A 21,349-nucleotide genomic window follows, 5' to 3' on the forward strand; every position below is an offset into this window, starting at 1 on the left:
GGCATGCTGTATTAGGGTATGCACTGGAAACCCTGCCCACTCTCTGCCCATATTTGTCATTGGCTTGTGTCATTGTCCTTCATAAATGCTGGCTTCTGATTTGTAAATAGGCTTATTAGTCCCTCCTTGGTCCGCCTTGTCTACAATTGTTACCTCCCATAACGACTGGACCTTTTACTTGGCTTGTTACACGGTCTGCATTATAAGTGGGTGAGCACTAGTTTGTTTATTGACACTGGCGGCCGCTTTTCTTATGGAGCGCTATGCCGCTCTCACTTGCATGCTGAGCGCAGTGCCCACTTCAGGGACACCTCGTTCCATTTATATATTTATTTATTTTAACTTTAATATTGAGCGCAGGGCCCGCTTCAAGGACATATTGCTGAGTGTCATTTTTTTTCCTTCAAACTATAAAAATGAGCGCGGGCCCGCTTCAGGGACACAGAGCTCCGTTTTCTTTTTTTTTTTTACTTTAATAGTGAGTGCGGCGCCCGCTTCACGGGCACCGCGCTCTGCAATACAATAGGTATTGCCTTTGCAAAACTTTGAACTATTGGCATTTTAAATGACAATGCCTTTTAATATTATAAAAGGCATTGCCATTTACAATGCCAATAGCTCAAAAACTCGCAATTGCAAGACCTATTGTATTGTAAATGCTTCTTTTTCTACTGGCTAGGACATCAAACAACGTAGCTGACAACCCTGATCACGAGATTGCAAGTTTGTTGCAGTATCAGCATATTATTTATTTCCTCCACCCTCCATCCCTGATTGATGCCATAATAGCAGGTTATTGACAGCTGACATAGGGTTACAGCTATGTTAAACTATTGCTGAGTTACTCCAAATGTCTGGAAATACAGCCTGCATTCAGTCAACCCACTCCTCATGCTCACCCTTCACTTTCACCCTCACTCTGCACTCAGCGATCACACTGCTCACAATGCACTCACGCCATTCACCCTCCTCCTACCTTGCACTCACACGAGCACACCGCTCACCCTGCATGCACGACACTCCACTCACCTGTCACTTTCACTGCTCACCCTACACTCACAGCGATCACACTGCACTCACACCATTTATCCTCCTCTTACCCTGTGCTCATACAAGCCCATCACTCACCCTGAACTCACAGCAACCACACTGCACTTATGCCACTCACCATACACTTAGGCTGATCACCCTGCAACTTGAGCTGATCTAGTACTAACCATGCATGAATTTGTCCTACTCTGCACTTTCACCCGCACCCAAACTCATATGGTCTCATCACTCACCTTGCAGTCATTCCTCTCATCCTACTCTCATACCGTTGCATCGCTACCCGTGCACTCACAATAGGCACTCCTGTCACTCACACAGCTCACCTTTACTCACATGGGCACAGCATTCACCCTGCATTCATCCTGCATTAATCCCACGTAAACAAACATATCACCCACCCGGGCATCACACCACTCACTCTGCACTCCCTCCTCTCACCCTGCACTCACACTGTTGCATCGCTCACCGTGCACTCCCAATAGGCAGTCCTATCACTCACACAGCTCACCTTTACTCACATAGGCACAGCATTCACCCTGCATTCACACCACGTAAAAAAGCACATCACCCACACAGGCATCACACCACTCGCTCTGCACTCCCTCCTCTCACCCTGTACTTTCACTGACAAACCTCTCAGCCTTCACTCATACAGGTACTCCGTTCATCCTTCCTACACATAGGGACAGTAGTCTACCGGAATTCATAGGAGCACACCATCACCTTGCACTAACTCCTCTCACCAGCCACTCTCACAGATAAACTAAAACTGTCCTTTCAGCCCACAATGGCTGAGGACATTTTTTCTGGACTTGCAATGAGTTGAAGCCTAGGAACAGTGCCAAATCTACACAAAATATGTTGGTTATATCTTGGCAGAGGCTAAAGTTAGATATAACCTTACTCTCTAAAGTGGTAGCTTGGTCGAGCAGTAAGGCAGAATCAGAGGACAGTGTAAAGCATTTGTTGTACACACTCAGTCAGCAAATGGTCTCACACACTCAAGAACTGAACTCTAGGCCAATTATTTTGTATATAAAAATATATAGTTATTTTTTTTTAGAACCACAAGTAGGTATCAAAATACTTTCTCAGAATGAAATGCTCTAGTTGAGAACTTTCAATAAGCAATAGACTTTTAAATGTTACAGTAGGCAACACAATTCAAACACAATTATAACATTGAGCTCAATTGGAGTTTTTAAGTAAATGCAATTTTAATTACTTTGCGTATGATTTTCTTACTCAGGGTTGGAGTTTTTAAGTAAATGCAATTTTAATTACTTTGCGTATGATTTTCTTACTCAGGGTTGGATCCTTGATTCAACCCTGGTGCATTTCCTGTAAACAGTTGAAAGAACACATTTTTGTTACATAGGTGATTTTTAAGGAACATTTGTATGTTTCAAAAATCGACACTTGGAAGAATTTCTGGCAAAAACCAGGCAATGTTATCCTATGGAGGAAAATCAAGTTATCGGTAAGTACATTTGTAATTACTTGTCAGGGTCAGTGCTGGGCACCAAGATCCAGCACTGGTATCTCTCCTATTTACAGGTGAGTAATTTTGTTTTCGTTGATCGGCTGATTTTTTGTGAATATTTTAAAGTTTCAAAACTCGACACTTAGAAGAATTTCTAAGTGAAACCAATCAATGTTACCCTATGGAGAAAATGTAGGTTATCGGCTTTCAGGTAAGTACTCGACTGGCAGAGTTAAGGTTCTGGGCTTAGACTCGGGGGTCTCCCAGGGTCAGGTAGGTACAGTTGTTACACCCTCAGCGGCACAGGGGCAGCCGGGTGCAGAGAGAGTTAGGCCCAATGTTAGCCTATGGCGGGCAGGGGGCCTTTGGTTGGTGGCTGCTAGCAGGCAGGCCACGCAGCTGTGGGAGCTGGGCTCCTGAACACTCACACAGGGCAAGTGGGGAAGTAGAATAGGATAGAGGTTGCACTTCCAGGGGCACTCGGGCGGCTGGGTGCAGAGTGCTTTTGAGCCGTCGGGCGCTCCGATCCCATGCTTGTCCTGCCCCATTGCTGGGTGCAGGGCTGGCTTTAGGGAGGTGCGACCAGTACAGCCACACCTGCTGCTGACTTTGGAGGGCAGTGCTGTGTTTAAAAATAACTTTTGGTTTAAAAGCACGTATACTCACTTCGTGCATCCAGCAGTTTTCAGGCAACAATAAAAATGTCAAGAAAACTCAGGTGATTAATGTTTCTATTGAGAGAGAGAGAGCGGATATTTGTCTTGTAGCAGTTTAGACTCATGGTAATGCAGTGTGGAGGGTTAATGTGCCTGCTGCAAAGAACGTGTACCATGCAGATCCCAGAACTGAGTGTGTAAACTATAAGTAGCACTGAATAAAAATGAAATGTATGTCTGAGAAAGGCTGTGGAGAGAGGAGGTGCACTGTTAGAGAGTGGTAGTGAGAACATTCATGGAGAAAGAGTTCATGGGGGTAGGGGATGCTAAAAAAGACTGGTACACTGGACGCCACCAGGGCTGGAGCCGGCCCTGGCTGGGAGTGTTAGCAGCAACCCACCTAACCCCTGAAGTTTCGGTATAGTTGCATCCCTGATGAAAGGAAAAGTTCTGAGAAGATAATTTGCAAAGCTGGTCACAGTTTTATGACTTCATCATTTGCAGAAAGGCTTGTTGAAAAGTAAATGTACTTTTCTTACTTTGGTGATAGACAAATATTTCTTCAGGTGCTTGGTCACTCTAAATACATAATGTGAAATATGTTCCAGTTTAGAAGCTGCATGTTTCACAATCCAAGTATTTAATGAAAGGATGGAGGGACTTCGGTGTCACCAGATTTAAAGAAAACATCCTTTGGAGAAAAAAAAAATCCATCTCTTTAACCTTACAAGTCACCACCAACAACCAATTTATACTCTTCAGAACGGCTCAGGGAGTTGAATATTCGACACAGAGCATGCGGTGATCTGCAGGTCATGAGTGTGAAACCAAGGAAGTCAAGTTCCGCCTTCAATCTTTCTGAGTTTGGGAAATGGAGTACTATTAAACTATGTACAGCGCTTAGAGGCAGCATAGGTACGCTATAAAATACATAATTACCAACAGTAAGAAGGATTCTTCCATTCATTCCAGTTGACTTGAGGAAACTATTGGTTTCAGCGCTTGTATTGTCCAGAGCAGATATTTGTAATGGGCTTTCTATGAACCTCCGCAAAAACTGTCTCACAAGTTGCAGATTGTGCAAAACGTGGCAGCACCTCTATTGCTAAACATCCCAGAATATAAATCGGTCTCTACGGCGCTCAAAGAGCTGCACTGGCTGCCATTGAAAAGGCGGATAGAATTTAAGGCTCTCTGCATTGCCTTTAAGGCCAATCACGATGCGGGGCCAGTATTTTTAAAAAAGAACCTGCATCTTTATGTTCCTGCCCGCCAGCTCCGCTCAGCACACTCTCCCAACCTGGTAGTTCCCAGGTTTAAAAAGTGTGCTTGGGGAGGGGAAGGAGCTTTCTGGCCAGTATGACCCGACTTTGGAATACACTTCCGGTACAGATTAAGAAAGAAAATCACCTGTTGCCATTTAGGAAGGCTTTAAAGACGTGGCTTTTTAATCTTTGAGCTGTCTCCATCGCTCTTTTCTCTTTTCTGCGGAGCTAGCGCCATGATACCTTTGGGTGAATGTTTTGCGCTCTATAAGTCTCTTTTTCATTTCATTTTTCATAAGGATGTGAGAATGCCAGTTGTCTGCTTCTTGCATGGCTGGGTTTGAGATCTTTGGGACAGCTTTGGGTGGGTGGTCGTTTAGGTCCTAGCTATCATCCTGAGAGCTATCAGACAGGACTAGTCCCAAGGCTCTCTCACGGCTCCTCATGGTGTTTAATATGACCGCTCAACCTGTTAGCCGCTTCAGTAGCAGCGTGATCATAAACCAATGTTTATAGTAACCTTGACACAAAACATAAGGAAAACAGACAGGCAGTGTTTTGCCAACAAGAGTTCTAAACACGGGGAGGACTCACTTGCAATCGCAACGGCATTAGTGATATGTAGTTACAATCGTGTGCCTCTGCCTGGTTATTACATGCTTTCCTTGTGCCAAATGAGGAATGAAAAAAATTAGCTGGCAATGTACATCAACTGATATAAGCTTACTATTCAAATGTAAAAGTATTCAAGCTTTCTTCACGGCCGAAGTGAGACAGAAAATAGGCCAGTGCCCCGAAATAACATTCTGGACTTGTAAAGACACGCTGTATAAGTGTTTTGCAAGGTATGGGAGACCAAATAGATTGGAGCTTCTTGCAAGCAATGTCTCTGGTAATATCAAAGAAATCAACTGTGAAAACAGGCCCACTAGACCTTAAACCGGCCCACAAAGAGCCAAAAATCTAGCCCACACACGGACATGTCAGACCAGTCCTTCTGGCACTGCCAGACTCTGATATAGTCGAGTCGGACCTTGGCTTACATTGAATTTAAGTGGCAAGAAAAATACAACTGTATCCTTTTTGAAGAACAGCACATACAATGCTTTAAATCTCATAACTCTACGGATAAATTCGACAATTTCACTTGTCGGCATAAGAAATGTAAACCAGATGGAGACTCGCTCTATACACTCTATACAAAATATATTTTGGGGATTAGTTCACTGTTTAAAATAACAAAGATGTCTGCAAGATCGCTCAGCGATGTACGTGTTTGTTGCTGTCATCTGTGTGTGACATGCAGATTACAACATTAACTTGCTTGAATGATTCAATCCTTTAACCTCTCAGAGTTGATAAATTCAGTATTAGTTAGTCATTTACAATGCAACAAAATTTAAAAGCTGTGCTAAGGACCGGACAGGCATTTTTTTCCACCAGGCATTTCCCCGGTGGACTGGACCCCTTGGAGGAAGGTTTTGAAAGGCCAGGACAGCTCTTGGTGCCTCTGTCACTATCCCCAGCTCTCCAAGGTCAACTGCAACAGGCATGGGGAGGTTTCCAGACAATGACAGAGAGTGGGAGGGGGAAGGAAGAGAGAAAGCAAGAAGCGAGAATAGAGAGAAAGAATGGATGGATAGATTGAGTGAGACTACACTAGGAGATGACAAGAGCAGGCTGGTTTGAATATTTGTTTCCAGGGCGACTTCTGGTTCCCCAGTTTGGCCTTGACTGTGCTAGTAATTACTGTGGATAATACAAATTATATTACATGTCCAAAGAGACAAATTAATTTGAATTCTGCACTAAAGTAGTTCAGTAAAAAGAGTCAATCTGCATTGTGGAAGTATCTTTGGCCTGATCAGGGATGTCCAATGCAATATAGGTCTAGGAGGGCTGAATCCACATAAAAACTGATTTCAGATCCGAGTCACTGTATATAAATGTATCTTACTTAGATATCTGGAAATTCTGGCATGGATCCGTCTCCTGGAGATGCACTTGATTCCCAAGGCCTACATGAACAAGGCCTTCATGGAATAAGATAGATCTTTGGCATTGACCAACACATGATTTGACTGATCTGCTAAATGAAAGTTAAGTAAGGATATAAGGTGCATTGTGCATTGCACGTAACACTCAAGAAAAAAACCACATATACAATGAACACATAATGCAGCCCGACAAAGAACGTGGAGATGGAAAAATAGAACGTTGCTGCCCACGCCAACTTAAAAATGTTCACGCATCTAATGTTAAACCAATGTGACGTTGTGGGAGAAGAAGCAATTTCGTCACAACACCACTAGGCAGTGACGTAGTAAGAATGCCATGAGTCCTGATGCAAGCAAGGAAATTGCCACCTCCCCCATTGCCTCGTGTGGTAGTGTTGTACCTTTATGAATTGTGATCCCATTTTAGTATTTGGAACAATGTGTGTTTTGTAATTCCCTTTAGCATGTAGAACATTTGTGTATTCTATATGTAGAGGTTTCAAGAGCTTATTTTTGACCTGGGTTCCATGGTCTCGTATGTGCGGCTGTGGCTGTTTGGCCAGACTGGCTGAACGGCTGAGGCAGCGGACCCACTGGTTGTGGGATCCCTTTTAATTATGTGAATTTAATGCAATAAAGCTGTTATTTACAAGTACTTCATGGATGATACCTACTTACAACATTTGGGACGATTTGAAGTAAATCTGTATTGTTATCTGGTAAAGGATGTAAGAGTAGGAGGGATGTCAACAAAGTTACTCATGTTCAAGCTGCTAAAATTCAGTCAGTAAAAGGTAATGATGAAGCAAATGATTCAAATTCCAGTTTTTGGTGGAAAGTTCCTGTAACTCTTTGCAATTCCAGCAATGAAATCCATAATGAAGATAATGGAATACATGATGATATTTCTGAGCCTCCCTGCCCGTCAGGCAATGTCATGCATAATGAGGACAATGCTGTTCAGGGAGAAAGGGCAAATACTGAGATATGGAGAATGTGATCCATTATCCATATGTAATTAATTGTTCAAGAAATGTTGGCATGCCTTCAAAAATGTATGGGATACAGAAATGTTGGGATACCTTCAATATTTAGGGATTTCTACATGAGTTGATATGGTGCTTTCAATTTTATTATCTTATTAGTAGGTAGATTTATGAATTTAGTCAATTTTTTAATTTCTATTGTTTGTAACTTTATTTTCCAAAAGGGGGAAGGTGTTGTGCCTTTATGAATTGTGATTCCATTTTAGTGTTTGTCATATTGTATGTTTTGTAATTCCTTTTAGCGTGTGGAACATTTGTGTATTCTATATGTTGAACTTTCAAGTGTTTATTTTTGACCTGGGTTCCATGATCACGTGTGCGCTACTGTGGCTATTGGGTCAGACTGGTTGCACGGCTGAGGCAGCGGATGCTCTGGTTTTGGGCTCCATTTTCATAATTTGAAATTATTGCAATAAAGCAGCTCTTTACAAGTACAGCATGGAGTGATACTTACTTACAACGTTTAGCAACGATTAGGAGTAAATCTGTATTGTTATCTGGTAAAGGATGGAGGAGCAAGATCGATGTCATCAAAGTTACTCCTGTTCATAATTGGGGTTCAGTGGGCCCCTTGGCTCCCCTCGGCCCCAGTGCTACTGCACTTAGTGCACTGTTGAGAGCTACACTCCTCCAGCCTGGGCCCTGCCACCCATGCCTGACCGCCTGTGTTAACATGACACTAGTCCAATGATGGTTGAACAGCTACATTGGTTAATACATCCGAATTTCCAAGTATCTTGAGGTCCTGCTGCCCTTGGTCCAACCCTGGAAGCCTCTAGATAGCTGATGCCCAACCCATTACATAGCCCACTTCAAGTGAACAAGCACTTTGTCACAGAAACTCAGGGCCACTTCTAATTTTGTTTTAAAATACAGTCACGTGTGAATCCTGGCATGTTCTGAAATTATCTGTGACACTTGAACAAGAACGCCAAAATGTGTTGAATACATCAGCTCAAGTCCAGCCTTAACTGCTCACCCTGGTGTGCATTATTGATGCTGTCACACAATTACCTTCTCAGAGAACAGAACAGATGAGGCTTCTAATTACTGAAGGTCATCGCAGTGAATACCCCTTTGTCTAACTTTAGGCATTAAGAATGATATTCTGTTTTGCCATCAGTGATTCTAAATACATGTATCTTCTCTCTCAACAGCACATGCCCTGCTCCCCGTCTCCTCTTACCTAGGATCCTTGCTGCCCAAATCGCTTCCTTCACACCAACCCTTCCCGCGAAATTAACTGGTAAACTTTATACCGAAATACCACCTTTGCTTCCTAAAAGCTACGCTTTCCTCAAAATGTCTGCCCTCAGCCCTACCCTCCTGCTTTACCTATCTCACCCTCTCTTAAGGCGCATGTTTCGCTCCAGAATCAGCCCAGAATGTCCTACCGCAGGCTTTAAAGATTGTCCTACTCCTGCTATAAAAATAAAATAATACACTTTGGGGGGGCTGTCTGGGCTCATGCAGGGGTGCAGGGAGGGGGGAGTTCTGTTGGGATGGGTGGGTGGGGGTGGAGTGTTGTTTGTTTGCACCGCAAGGCGAACCCTTTACTGTATTGTTGTTTTTGAGATGCTCTTTGGGGGACGATTGATGGCTTCCATGTATGATGGGGGGTAGGGACCTGACTGTGTTATCATGGAACGTTAACGGACTGGGGGATAGGATTAAGCGTGGTGTGGTCCTGCAGTATCTGAAACGAATTTCACCAGATGTGATTTTCCTGCAGGAGACACACCTTATAGGTAATTCCTTTCATGCCATGAATCGGAGAGGCTATCGCTTGGTGGCCCATTCGGGCTTCACCTCGGGCTCACGGGGGGTGAGCATCATGATTAAGAACTCGCTCCCATTGGAGGTCGATGAGGTGCGCCATGATGAGAGGGGACGTTACACTGTCTTGGTGGGTAGAATGGAGGGCAGAGTAGTCGTTTTTGTATCAGTGTACGTTCCGCCGGGGTTGCAATCTACCACGTTTGCGGACCTGGGGCGCCTCCTCCTTGACCTCCCGGATGGGCTTCTGGTAGTTGGGGGGGACTTCAATGCGGTGGCTTCAGGGTCTATGGATCGTCATCCCCCCAGGGACCTCCCCCGGGCACAGGCGTGGCTGTCCGGCCTCTTAGATACACTAGGATTGGTGGGTTGCTGGCGACTAAAGCACCCCGCTCAGCTGCAATACACCTTCCACTCGGGTGCCCATGGTAGCCTCTCGCGGCTTGATTATATCCTTGTTCCTGCGGCCTATGCTGGGAGGGTGGGAGAGGTGCGCCATTTGGCGCGGGGTATTTCAGATCACTCCCCACTACTGCTGCATCTGGATGTCTTCCCGAGGGGGGAGGGCAGGGTGGCCCCAATTAATGCCTGGTACCTGCGCGACCCCACTATTCGAGCCGAATTGATCAAATCCTTGCAGCGGTACTTTGAGGAGAATGTGGGGTCTGTCCCTTCTGCCATCTCCCTTTGGGAGGCTTTTAAGGTAGTTCTTAGGGGGGAGGCCCTCTCCTTTATCTCCCATGCCCGGAGGCGCGAGCGGGAGGAGGTAACCCGGGTGGAGGCCGAAATTACTGAACTAGAGGGTGACCTGGGGAGCGGGGTGACGGATGCCACATTGCATGTTCTACACCTCAAGCAGGCGGCCTATAGGGCCCTCGTCACGGAGGCGGCCAGGGGCCTCAATAGAGAGCAACAGGGGCGACTGTATGATGTGGGTGATAAGGCTGGTAAATTGATAGCGTGGTTGGATAAAAAGGAGAGAGCGAGTCGTGTGGTTCCGTTGATCGAGAGGATGGATGGTGTATGTGTCACCGAGCCGGACGCCATTGTCTCCTGCTTCGCGGATTATTTCCGCGAGGTATATTCCCCGGTTTCTCCCTGCTCGGAGGAGGATTCCCATGCCCTGCTTCGGGACATCGCGCTGCCCTCCCTTTCGGTGGAGGACAGGGATTCGCTGGACGCTCCTCCCACCTCGGACGAAATTGCCCTTGCTATCCGCTCGGTCGCATCTGGCAAGGCCATGGGCCCCAATGGCATTCCTATCGAGCTGTACAAGCTGCGACCGGATGTGCTGGCGCCCCACCTGCGCGCGATGTTCCTGGCGGCCTGCTCGCGGGGTTCCCTTCTGCCGGACCAGCGTCTGGCCACGATCGTGGTGATCCACAAGGAGGGGAGGCTCCGTGAGCGGGTCACATCCTATAGGCCTATCTCGCTCTTGAATGCGGAGCCCAAAATCCTCGCCAAGGTGCTGGCCAACCGGCTGGTCGGCGTGGTGGGCGACTTGGTCCACCAAGACCAGTCCGGCTTCATACCCCATCGTAACACGGCCCTTAATCTGCGACGCTTGCACGGGGTGCTCGCGCGTGTTCCGTTCGTGCGGGAACCGGCCATCTTGGCGTCCTTGGATGCCACCATGGCGTTTGATACGCTTGAGTGGCCATACATTTGGGCGATGCTGGCGAAGTTTGGCTTCGGACCGGGCTTCATCAGCTGGGTCAAATTGTTGTATTCCGGCCCATTGGCGCAGGTGGTGGTGAATGGACGAGTTTCGGCCCCATTCGCACTGGGACAGGGTACGCGACAGGGCTGCCCCCTGTCGCCTCTCCTGTTTGCACTGGCCCTGGAGCCCCTGGCGGAGTGGCTGCGGTGGCACCCTTCCATCCGTGGTCTCCGTTGGACCCCCGAGCATGAGGACCGTGTGTCCCTCTACGCTGATGATATCCTTCTATATCTTGCCTCCCCGCGTAAATCACTGATCGTCCTAGTTGATGTTTTGCGCTCATTCGGTCGCAACTCAGGCCTCGTCATCAACTGGGCGAAATCCTGTGTATATGTGCTTGCCGGGGAGGCTCCGGTCCTACCACGGGACTGTCCGATCCAGATCGCCTCCCAGGGGTTTCGGTACCTGGGTATATATATTACTCTGGACCCGGAGGCCCGCTACGAGCGGAATTTGCTGCCCCCCCCTCCAGCGCTTGAAGGAGGACGTGGTGCGTTGGCGGCGTCTGCCGCTTTCGCCGCTTGGCCGAGCGGCCTTGTTTAAAATGATGTCGTTGCCGCGCTTTCTGTACGCTCTCCAGAACACTATGGATTTGGTCCCGGCGCGCTACTTCCGAGAGGTGGAGAGTTTGCAGCGTCGCCTGTTCTGGGACGGGAGGCCACGTATCGCCTTGGCTAAATTGACGCTCCCGTGGTACGATGGGGGGGTTGCCCTCCCGGATATTAAACGGTATTACTGGGCCTCCCAGCTAGCTGCGATTAATCATGGCCTTTACGGGCCCGCCCTGAACCCGGCATTTGAAATGGATAAGATGCTCCTGCCCGGTGGCGACTACAATCGGGCGCTTTACTCTGGCGCGCCGGACCCTCGCCTGACGGGACCGACGCATGTCATGGTGCGTGTATGGCACGCGGCTAACGCAGCTATGGGGTGGAAGGACCGTTTGACCCGGGCGTCACCGCTATATGCATCGGCGAGGTTGGGCTCCTTGTGGACCTCGAAGGGCTTCGAGAAATGGGACACGATCGGCATCAGCACAGTGGGAGATCTCTGGACGAGGGGGGGATTCAAAACTTTCGAGATGCTGCAGACGGAGTTTCAGTTGCAAGGCAGTGAGTGCTTCCGGTACTTACAAGTCCGCCACGCGCTGGGCTCCGTCTTCCCGGATGTCGCGTCCATTCCGGAGTCTTCCCCCCTGGAGGACAGAGTGCTGGATGGCCATGTCCCAGACAGCACGATCTCCCTCATATACAAAAAACTGATTAACGACCGATCGGGCCTGCTGACTGGCCTCCGCGAGGCCTGGGTTGCCGATGGGCTGGAATTGGACGACGAGGACTGGATGTCCGCGGTGGCTTCTCCGAAGGAGGTGGCCATCCCGGCTCGCCTTCGCTTCGTCCAGCTTAAGATCCTCCACCGGGTCTATGTGACGGGGCCAAGGCTTCTACGTATGGGCCTAGCTGAGGATGGACTGTGTAAGCGTGGCTGTGGTGCTTTGGCAACTTTCTTGCATATTCTGTGGGAATGCCCAAAGGTGGAGCGATTATGGCGTGGTGTGCATGAGGTCCTGCGAGTGGTTACGCGTGTCGTGCTGTTGCCTGAAGCGAGGAGATGCTTGCTGAATGTGTGGGAGCCAACTGACTACTCGGTTCCGCAGACGCGGTGGGTGACTCTGGGATACATGATCGCTAAGCGTGACATTGCTCAATTGTGGGGATCCCAGAGGCCTCCGGCGGTGTCGGCCTGGAAAGAACACATGGATTGGTGTATGTTTCATGAAAAGGTGGTGTATGTTGCGAGGGGTAAGCCTGGGGCGTGGGTGAAAATCTGGGGCCCCTGGAACGCCTATCGCGGGGGTATTTGCGAGCCGCCGCTGCTGCCGGCTGCTTCACCAGCTCCGTCCCCCTAGCCGACCCCCTCCCCCAGCCATGGGCACGTGGTTCCCCAGTCCCTGATCTGTTCTCATTCCCCTCTTCAGAGTTTGGCGATTGGTTGGGGTCCCCCATTTAAGGAGCGCGTGCTGTCACTTGGGATTGCGGGTTGCCTTGCGGGTGTGGTTGTTTTTGTGTTGTTGTGTTTTGACAAAAGGAAACCGTATTGTTGGTTCGGAGTTATGTGGCCTGCACTACTGATATCTCCTGATTTACTCTTTTCGCACCGCCAAGAGATTTTTCTGTATGTATGTCAAATGCTACTGCTACTCTAGCGGCCGGCCAGAAGGTTGTAGGCCCATACTTGTAACTATTTGAGATTGTAATAAACGGTTTCAAAAAAAAAAAAAAAAAAAAAATAATACAACAGCCTATCGTTCCTGCATACCTGTCTGATGCTGTGGATGGACTACTGTAATAAATATATATATTTTTTATTTATTTTTCTATTTTGGGTTTTTGTCAAGCACTAATAGCTACCCAATTAGAGTCATCAGAGCGCTCACATGGGAGCAAACAGGTGAACAAGAGGAGTCATATATGTAAATGTGTCCCACTGAGGTGACTGTAATCCCACTATAGACTGATGTCAGAGCCTGGACCATGCAGAAGTCTAAAGCCTGTTTTTACAAGGGTGATCCGGTTTTAAGTGTCTGTTTATGTGCCTCCTTCAGCCTGAGTAAGGTATTACATAAAACAAGATGAAAAATGTAAAATGTGATATAAAATAAGTTCCAGAAAATACCAGAAGGCAATATCAACACTTCAAAATATTAAAATGTAAAGATTTTGAATATGAAAATCTTGAACACTTGGCACCACCTGTTTCCGCTTACCTGCCCATTTTTACCCAGTTCCATCTCCACTATGGCCACAGGAGCGTTGACTTGATCCGCGAGCCGGGACTGGGACTTTAAGTCGACTCTCCAGTTCATGGCCCTCAGGCTGTTATCCCACCGGCTTTGAGTGATAAGGCTCTCCCGGATTTTTGCCTTGTGGTTCTTCCAGAATTTTGCAATGACTGCGGCCTGCTCTGATGTGATGCCTCCCTGCTTTTTGGTCTGAGCAGTGAGGAATGCTTCAAGCTGGTTCAGATCCATGTCAGCTGACACAACAGACTGCAAAAAAGAGGCACATTTTTGAGTTAGGAATTCTTAGAAGCTTTACCAACCAACCAACCCCTACCCCTCATAGATATTGTTGCCAACCCCACATGATGTGAGTAAATGCAATTCACCAAAAACTTTCATCGACAAACATCTCTGAATTGAGCAGATATAGCAATTTTATCTCAAAGGAGAAAGATGCACAGTATGTAGGCTTTCTCTGTTCAACCGTTTCTGTGGAAAACATTTAATTTTGAGCTCGGCTGAAGACAAAAATCTAAGCTAAAAGAACACATAGGAGACAACACCTCCTTTCACTACATCATACGCTTTTAAATAGAGGTCTTCCCATCTACAGGCTGGTTATCTGTATTATTATGTTGATTGGCAGGAGCGAGAGTGGGTTGCAGCTGGGTAGTGCTTTGATTTTCACACTAGGATGAGGTTGCATGCAGGCCAGATGCCGTTTTGCACCCTTGGGATGTGTGCTTTTGGACTAGAGATGCCTCATGTTAGTGCAGAACGTTAGGCTGGATTGACTCATCGCTGCGTGTGATAGAGCAGGTTGAGGGCAGCTGACAAGAATGGAGATCTAAAAGAAGCTGTAGATCAGGTCTCCCAAGAAACCTTCATGGAGGTGGTCTTGGGAGACAGCTATTGTATTAGAAACCTGCCTGGGAGTCCCTCTGTCATTCAATTTGAGACAGTCCCAAGTCTCATAATGTTGACTCAAATTCACTGAAACCCTTAAATTAAAACAGGGCTGTTGAGGTGAGGGATGGACCATGTGATCAATAGACTTACCAGTGAACCACCAGGATCCCACATTGAGCAGATTAAAAGGAAGGTATAAACCAAGTGGTTCGACAGAATAGTCGTAGGGTGCACTGAATGACTGGTAGATTAAATATATGAAGCTCTTTCGTTATCGGACATTCCATGTCCGCTTCTACTGAATAGATTAGGGTGGATCTGGTTTTCTAACCATATGGGAAAATTATAGTTATAATAACTTGTCCACTAGGAGGCACAGCAGCAACATAAAGAGATGCAGAAGAATTTTGATGAACATTTGGAAGTGCTTTTTTAAGGCGGGTGGGCCAGCAGCAATTTTCTGTCTGCCTCACCCCCCCAAAAAAACAAGAATTGGCTAAGCTAATAGGTTTCAAATTCTACTGACTTTGTCAATGTTGTGTTACATATTGCATAGCAGTTGAACAAAAAAAGCGCTATGAAACAGAAAATGCTGGTCCCTCCATAGCGCTTTTTAAAAATGTGAAGCCATGTTGCACAGCAGCTCAACTGCTGTACGACATGTATAAATACATTGACACAAAGTCAATAGAATTTGCATAGGTGAAACCTTTTGGCTTTGCCAACTTTTTTATTATTGACACCGTTTTTCTGCTGTTGGGTGTAAATTAAACTGTAGTGTAGTTCATATATCCCCGTTAGGCTCTGCGCATTGGAATAACATACACTATAGATTTGCCATAGAACTAAGGTCAGTATGTCTCTATCGAGTATATTAAACTTAATTACTTGCGTGCGCCAGCTAACTCAGAGGTCACTAGAAACTTCTCGAATATACAAGAAGGGATTAGTCTCTGACAACCGCATAAACATGACAACTTTGTTTCCCTTTAGAATCGGAACAGTCCCAGAATCGTGGAAACAATAGATAACAATTTCACTCAGTCAATCGTGCATGCTTCGTTTCTACAGAGTTGCACAGAAATAGAGAGACGGGCGTTTCAATAAAAGGGTTTATTGAACAGTCTTATTTCTCATGCAAGAGATATGAATTGCTACAATCGTAAGACAGACTGCGAAGTACAATATGTACGAGGTTAGCAGTAAGATAAAATAATACTGCAATAGCATGGTTTGTAGCTATGACATATATTAATCAAATTACATACATAACTAACATAATGCAAAAATGTGATACTCATCTGATGCTTCTAAATTGTTCTACCCCAGTGTACCTAACCTAAGTGCAGTACAAGGTTTGAAGTAGGTGCTGTTTCTAAAGTATAGCTGGCTACATTTTAGTTTAGCCAAGAGTTGCCAAAGGTTTCTCTAAGTTCTAGTCAGCTCCATACTGGAGAATGAGAGAGTTTGGAATCTCTTTTCTGGACTCAATAGTCTAACCCCCCGCAAGGCAAGTCAGAGAGCACTGGAGCTGGATTCTCTGCGAGGAGGATGGCAGCGTCAGGTCAGTGCATCAGGCTGGAACTCGATCTCCTTCTGAACTTGCCGTGGCGAACTGCGTCTGGGTTGGATCGAATCCTCCGGGAACTGCAATTTGCCAGGGCAAGTGCTGGTATATTTATACCTTGAAGGTGTTTAGGAATGCCAGTATTGACGTAAAAGTCGGGCAGAGGAACGTCAAGAATGCACCCCTAAGGAAAAGATGTTCATGCATACTTAATGAGTTCTTGGAGAAATCAATATTCAAGCTGAGGGAAATTCCTAAAGGCTTAAGGGTCTGGTTTTCCAAGAATTTGTTGTCACGTGGGTGGACAGATGTAGGTGGCCATGCCTAGATTTGGTTTGTACGGACAATGTCTAAATAAGGGCCGGATTTCTATGTCCAAATAAGGGCAATGTGAATTGTACCTATGTAAGGGCATAAATCGGGAAACCTATATACAGAATCTAAATCTGCACACAACAAAACAGCCCTCTCTTTGGATTTCATGGTTGCCAAATGTTTTTGGCTAATGGACAAAATTCTCCAACTTCTGTTCTGGCCCCGGAATGCGCCTTGTTGCTTGCTCATGGAGCTTGCGGTACTACTGAAAAAACAAATCAATCAATCAGGTTACTTGTAAAGCACGATTACTCACCCATAAGGGTCTCAAGACGCTGGAAGGGCGGGAGCAGCTGGCCCGCCGGAGGCGCCATGGTTCAGTTGAAGAGCCATGTCTTAGGGTCCTTCCTGAATTGAGGAAGTGAATGTGATTGCCTGAGGTGGTGAAGCAGGGTGTTCCAGGTCTTTACTGTGAGGTAGGAGAAGGATCTTCCTCAGGCCGTGGTCTTGGGGATACGAGGGATGGTAGCCAGGAGTAGATGGGTGGAGCGGAGGTCTCCGGTGGGTGTGTGGAATGCGAGGCAGTGGTTAAGGTACGCAGATTTCGCGTCATGTAGAGCTTTGTAGGCGTGCGTGAGGAGCTAGAAGGTGATTCTTTTGTTGACTGGGAGCCAGTGGAGCCGTCTCAGATGGCCGGTGATGTGGTTGTGGCGGGGGGTGTTAAGTATCAGGGGCGGCTGCCCCTAGAGGGAGCTGGAGCGGCGCCTCCCCTGTTTATTTTGTTGTGGTTTCAAGTGTCACACTGCTGTCCCAAGTTGGGGGAAAACGTAATAGGGATTAAAGGCACAAAGGCACACACACAAGATTACCATCTTACTCACACTGTGACTCGTAGCAACACGCACGCACAACACTCACCATCTGTACAGTCAGTCCCTAAAAATCAACAGATGGAACGCATGCGCACTTTGCACGGACTACTAGCCTTGCCGGGCTGACGATCTCAGAGCCCTGACACCCGTGAGGTCATCAGCCTGGCAAAGCACCATCCATTTGCGCTAGGCTCCTCCTCTTGATGATGCTATGTAAAAGTATGCCCTGGGTGCTTCAGGTTAAAGCCCTGAAGCACCAGAGCTTCACATCAGTCAAGGACTGAACCCTCGCCACTCCACCCTTCCCTAATTTGTCATAGATTGGGGTGGAGGACCGGGATACTCACCCACCCCACCCCACTCTCTGCGTAGTTGGGCATGGGTGGGGTTAGAGGACAGAAGCAAGAAGATGATCACTGGATTCTGCGCAGTGTGTCCACCTGAGTTTCATGAAATCCCCTGCGCAGAAACAAGTTCACAGATTCCCTCGTTATTAATCAAGCTGCCTCGACAGATCGCGCAGCACAGTTTAACTTTCACTCCAGCGTCCGTCGTATGACTCTTCCTAGACACCGGGAATGAAGTGCAGGCCAGTGTCACTGAAATAAACATAAGCGGCATCTCAGGCAAGGCTATTTATAAGGGTTGGCATTTCCTTGCAGAAGGGCAAGGACACGCCATTCCGAGCACAAGGACTGGTTCTAGGGGGTTGTATGACATTCCTTTGTAACGCATGCTTTTACCACGCATGCGTTACAACGCGAATGCCATCACCACGCATATCCTTTACCACGAAAATGCCTTTTACACGCATACTTTTACAACGATTTTTGCTGTTAAATTATGCATGTTAATGGCATTTTCATGTTAACCCCTTCAGTGCCCGCCCCTTTCCCCGCCCTGTGCCGGCCGTTGCATTAGCGGGCGGGGTCTATGACGAGCTGGACTCGTCATGGGCACAGCGCAACCGCGGCCCATGACGAGTCCAGCTCGTCATGGGCACTGAAGGGGTTAAAGGATATCACACTAACAACGTACCCTTTAAATTTACCCCTGTGCGACACCACCCCCTCATTCCCTTTTACCTCTCCTCTCCACGATCTTCCTTCGTGATGTTGCACATCGTTAAGCGGACGCGGAAGTGTCATTCCGTTTCTCCTAACGACGCCGATTGCCTCCACAACTCTTTCTTTAATTGACGTACAGGTGAGTTTTTTTATATTTTATTTTGGGGGTGCCCCCCCAAACTCCCTTTTTTAATCCCACGCTTTTTTTTGGGGGGGGGGGGGGGGGAGACCCCCCAACCCCCATTTTTTTTCTTTTAACTTTAGCACACATGCCTTTACTACTAATCTCGTAGTAAAGGTATGCGTGGTAAAGGCTTTTCGTTGTAACCACGCATGCGTTGTAATGCATACGTGGTTATGGTCATGCGTTTCCCGTTCTAGGGGAGGGACACATAGGATACTGCAAGACTGCACCTATTGCTCAGCCCGAGCGCGCTGTGTTATGCTTAGCAGGCTTGGGTTCCATTTATACATTTTTGTATAAATTAAGCACCGCAATCCCCCATGCAATGCCAGTGCGATCTGGTAAAATTAATAAAGAAAAACAATTTCTGCCACTTGGCCACAGCCAGCTCTGTGGGGTACACTAGACGATGAGCAGAAATGCTGTGTGCAGGCACCCGTTCCTTACTTTGTAACTGAGCCTTTGATGTGAGGGAGGAGACGAGACAGAAGTAGGCGGACAGAAATAATAAACATAGCGCTGCTACCTCTAGCCCATTTTTTCCCCACTTAATTCGACCTGAAATAGCAAAACTGTACTGGAGCCACCTTGTAACAAAACACAAGCGCAGTAACAAACAAAAACACGAAATTAAACAAAATGGGGCACATCTAAAGCAAAGAAGGACACTAGGCAGAGTGCTGAACTAATTCCTCTGTATCAGGCAGGTGTCACAAGTTCCCTTGAGATTGTGTAAATTTACTTCAGGAATCTAGATGCACTACTGCACTGAAGCATGAGGACTGCGAACAATATTATTTGGGAGCATTTTGAGTCCCTAATTTCTTAAGGGCAAGGCAAATGGGAACCAGAAGCAATAAGAAAACATTTATTCTCAGGTAATGAGAAAGTATTTATTGTCAGGCACTAGACAGACGTTATTTTTGTGCTTACATGATAGTCACTATCATCATGTCTGGCCTCAGTTTTACATTCTGGGCTCACATCAGTACATGAAAAGTGATCTGTTCTTGCGTTTTGAAGGCCCTTCACAAGCCCCTCCCAGGTCTGTCATTTTCCAGCTTATGAGAAAGTTCTTGATTTTGGTTGGTAACAATAACATACCTTACAAACAGGCCTTCAAACCACACTGCCAGTTAGAAAACATTTCACATAACATCTAATATTATTGCCAAGCTTAAAGATATTCCATTTTCTGGCCTCATAAAGATGGAAGGATTTGCTGGGATTCAAACTATTGCCCTGAAGCTCACCAGATGTCAACAGCCAGCATTTAACTCAACTGATCAGCTTCAAACCATTTTGTTTACCACAACTTAGGATGTAACTGGAGTGCAGTAAATATATGGCATAATCATTTGAAAAACATTTGCATTTCTTGCAGAAATATTACAGCAAGATACTAAAGTGTGTGGTTTGGTTCAGACATTTTCTATATTCCATTTTAAATTTCTTTATCACCCACCTGCACTGATGGGGATCTGGTTAAATGTGGTCTGTATTTGTATTTTGTAACCCATCAGCATACAATCCGAGGCAACATGGCGGTACTGATTATGTGTGCTGATCAAGTACCATAAGAGAGAGAGGATACTACAAAAAGCCACAAGTGACAGGGAGGAGAGAGAGTTACAAGTGGTAGGAAGTGTTTCATTTGTAAAGGTATATTAAGAAGTAAGGAAATCATTATCTGTGAGGTACTCAGCATTGTTATCTTAAATTCTGTTATCAAGTTATGAGGTTATACAGAATAAGCAACTACTTATGCCATTATCATATGAAATATCTTTATTGAAGTCATAACTGCACTTTCGCAATGGCCCCATTACCCTTCTTGCTTTCTCAAATGTGTTTGAAAATGCACCATTTGCCCACCCTATTTTCAAAATTTTCCCGGGGGAGAACGCCTCTGTACTCCTTTTATGGCAGTCTGACTTGCTCACCCACTACAGGTCACCGATCCTAAGCTTTTCCGCCACACCACTTTCAAATGTCACCGGCCGCCACTGTTGAGTAGGAGTCTGGTGAAGACGTTCTGAATATTCTGCAGTTTCTTGAGGAGTTTCTGGGTGATGCCGGCATAGGGTGCGTTGCCATAGTCAATTCCGCTACTGATGAGCTGCAGATGGTTCACCTGAGCACCTACCTGCTTGTATTCCCTCAGGCAAAGTTCTTGATGTACAGAAAACGCTACTTAAATACTTTGCACTGTAGTATCTGGATACGTAGGTTGGCCGAAATAGGCTATGTCATTTAGGGGTCGCGAGCTGTGACCCCTAGCTTGCTCCCTGTTACCCGTCACTTCCTTTGCGACCCCAGGCCTCGGAGATGGCATAAGAAGTCCCAAGAAAGAAGGCACACCGTTACGTTCTGCTGCTCCCACGGGGATCCAATTCTCTCAGTAAATTCAGCAGAGGAATGCCACTCTTCTGAATTAACAAAAACGTGAAAGAAAAGCACACTTTGTTGAATAACTTACATTTCTATATTATGAATATGTGAAAACATTCGGTCACAAACACATCTTCCCCTTGATGTCATTTCCTGTGATGCACTGAGGTCAAAGAATGTGTGATGTCACTTCTACTAACCCTAGCATTTTGGTAAATCGACGTCTATGGCTATGTTGAGGGTTGTGAGCTCTCCAAGTTATAGCTCAG

At 46.5% G+C, this 21,349-nt stretch overlaps 1 protein-coding gene across 2 annotated transcripts in view; it reads right to left on the minus strand.

The window, feature by feature from the left end:
- The window catches only part of COMMD1 (copper metabolism domain containing 1), a 715,340-nt gene that overhangs the window by 426,130 nt on the left and 267,861 nt on the right, over nucleotides 1-21,349 (minus strand). For both annotated transcript variants that reach the window (XM_085612577.1, XM_085612578.1), the window contains exon 2: nucleotides 13,761-14,042. In XM_085612577.1, coding sequence (XP_085468703.1) covers nucleotides 13,761-14,042 — 282 coding nt within the window. The remainder of the gene's footprint in view (nucleotides 1-13,760; nucleotides 14,043-21,349) is intronic.

This window comes from Triturus cristatus, chromosome 6 (assembly GCF_964204655.1).
Source record: "Triturus cristatus chromosome 6, aTriCri1.1, whole genome shotgun sequence".
In the NCBI taxonomy this organism is placed as follows: Eukaryota; Metazoa; Chordata; class Amphibia; order Caudata; family Salamandridae; genus Triturus; species Triturus cristatus.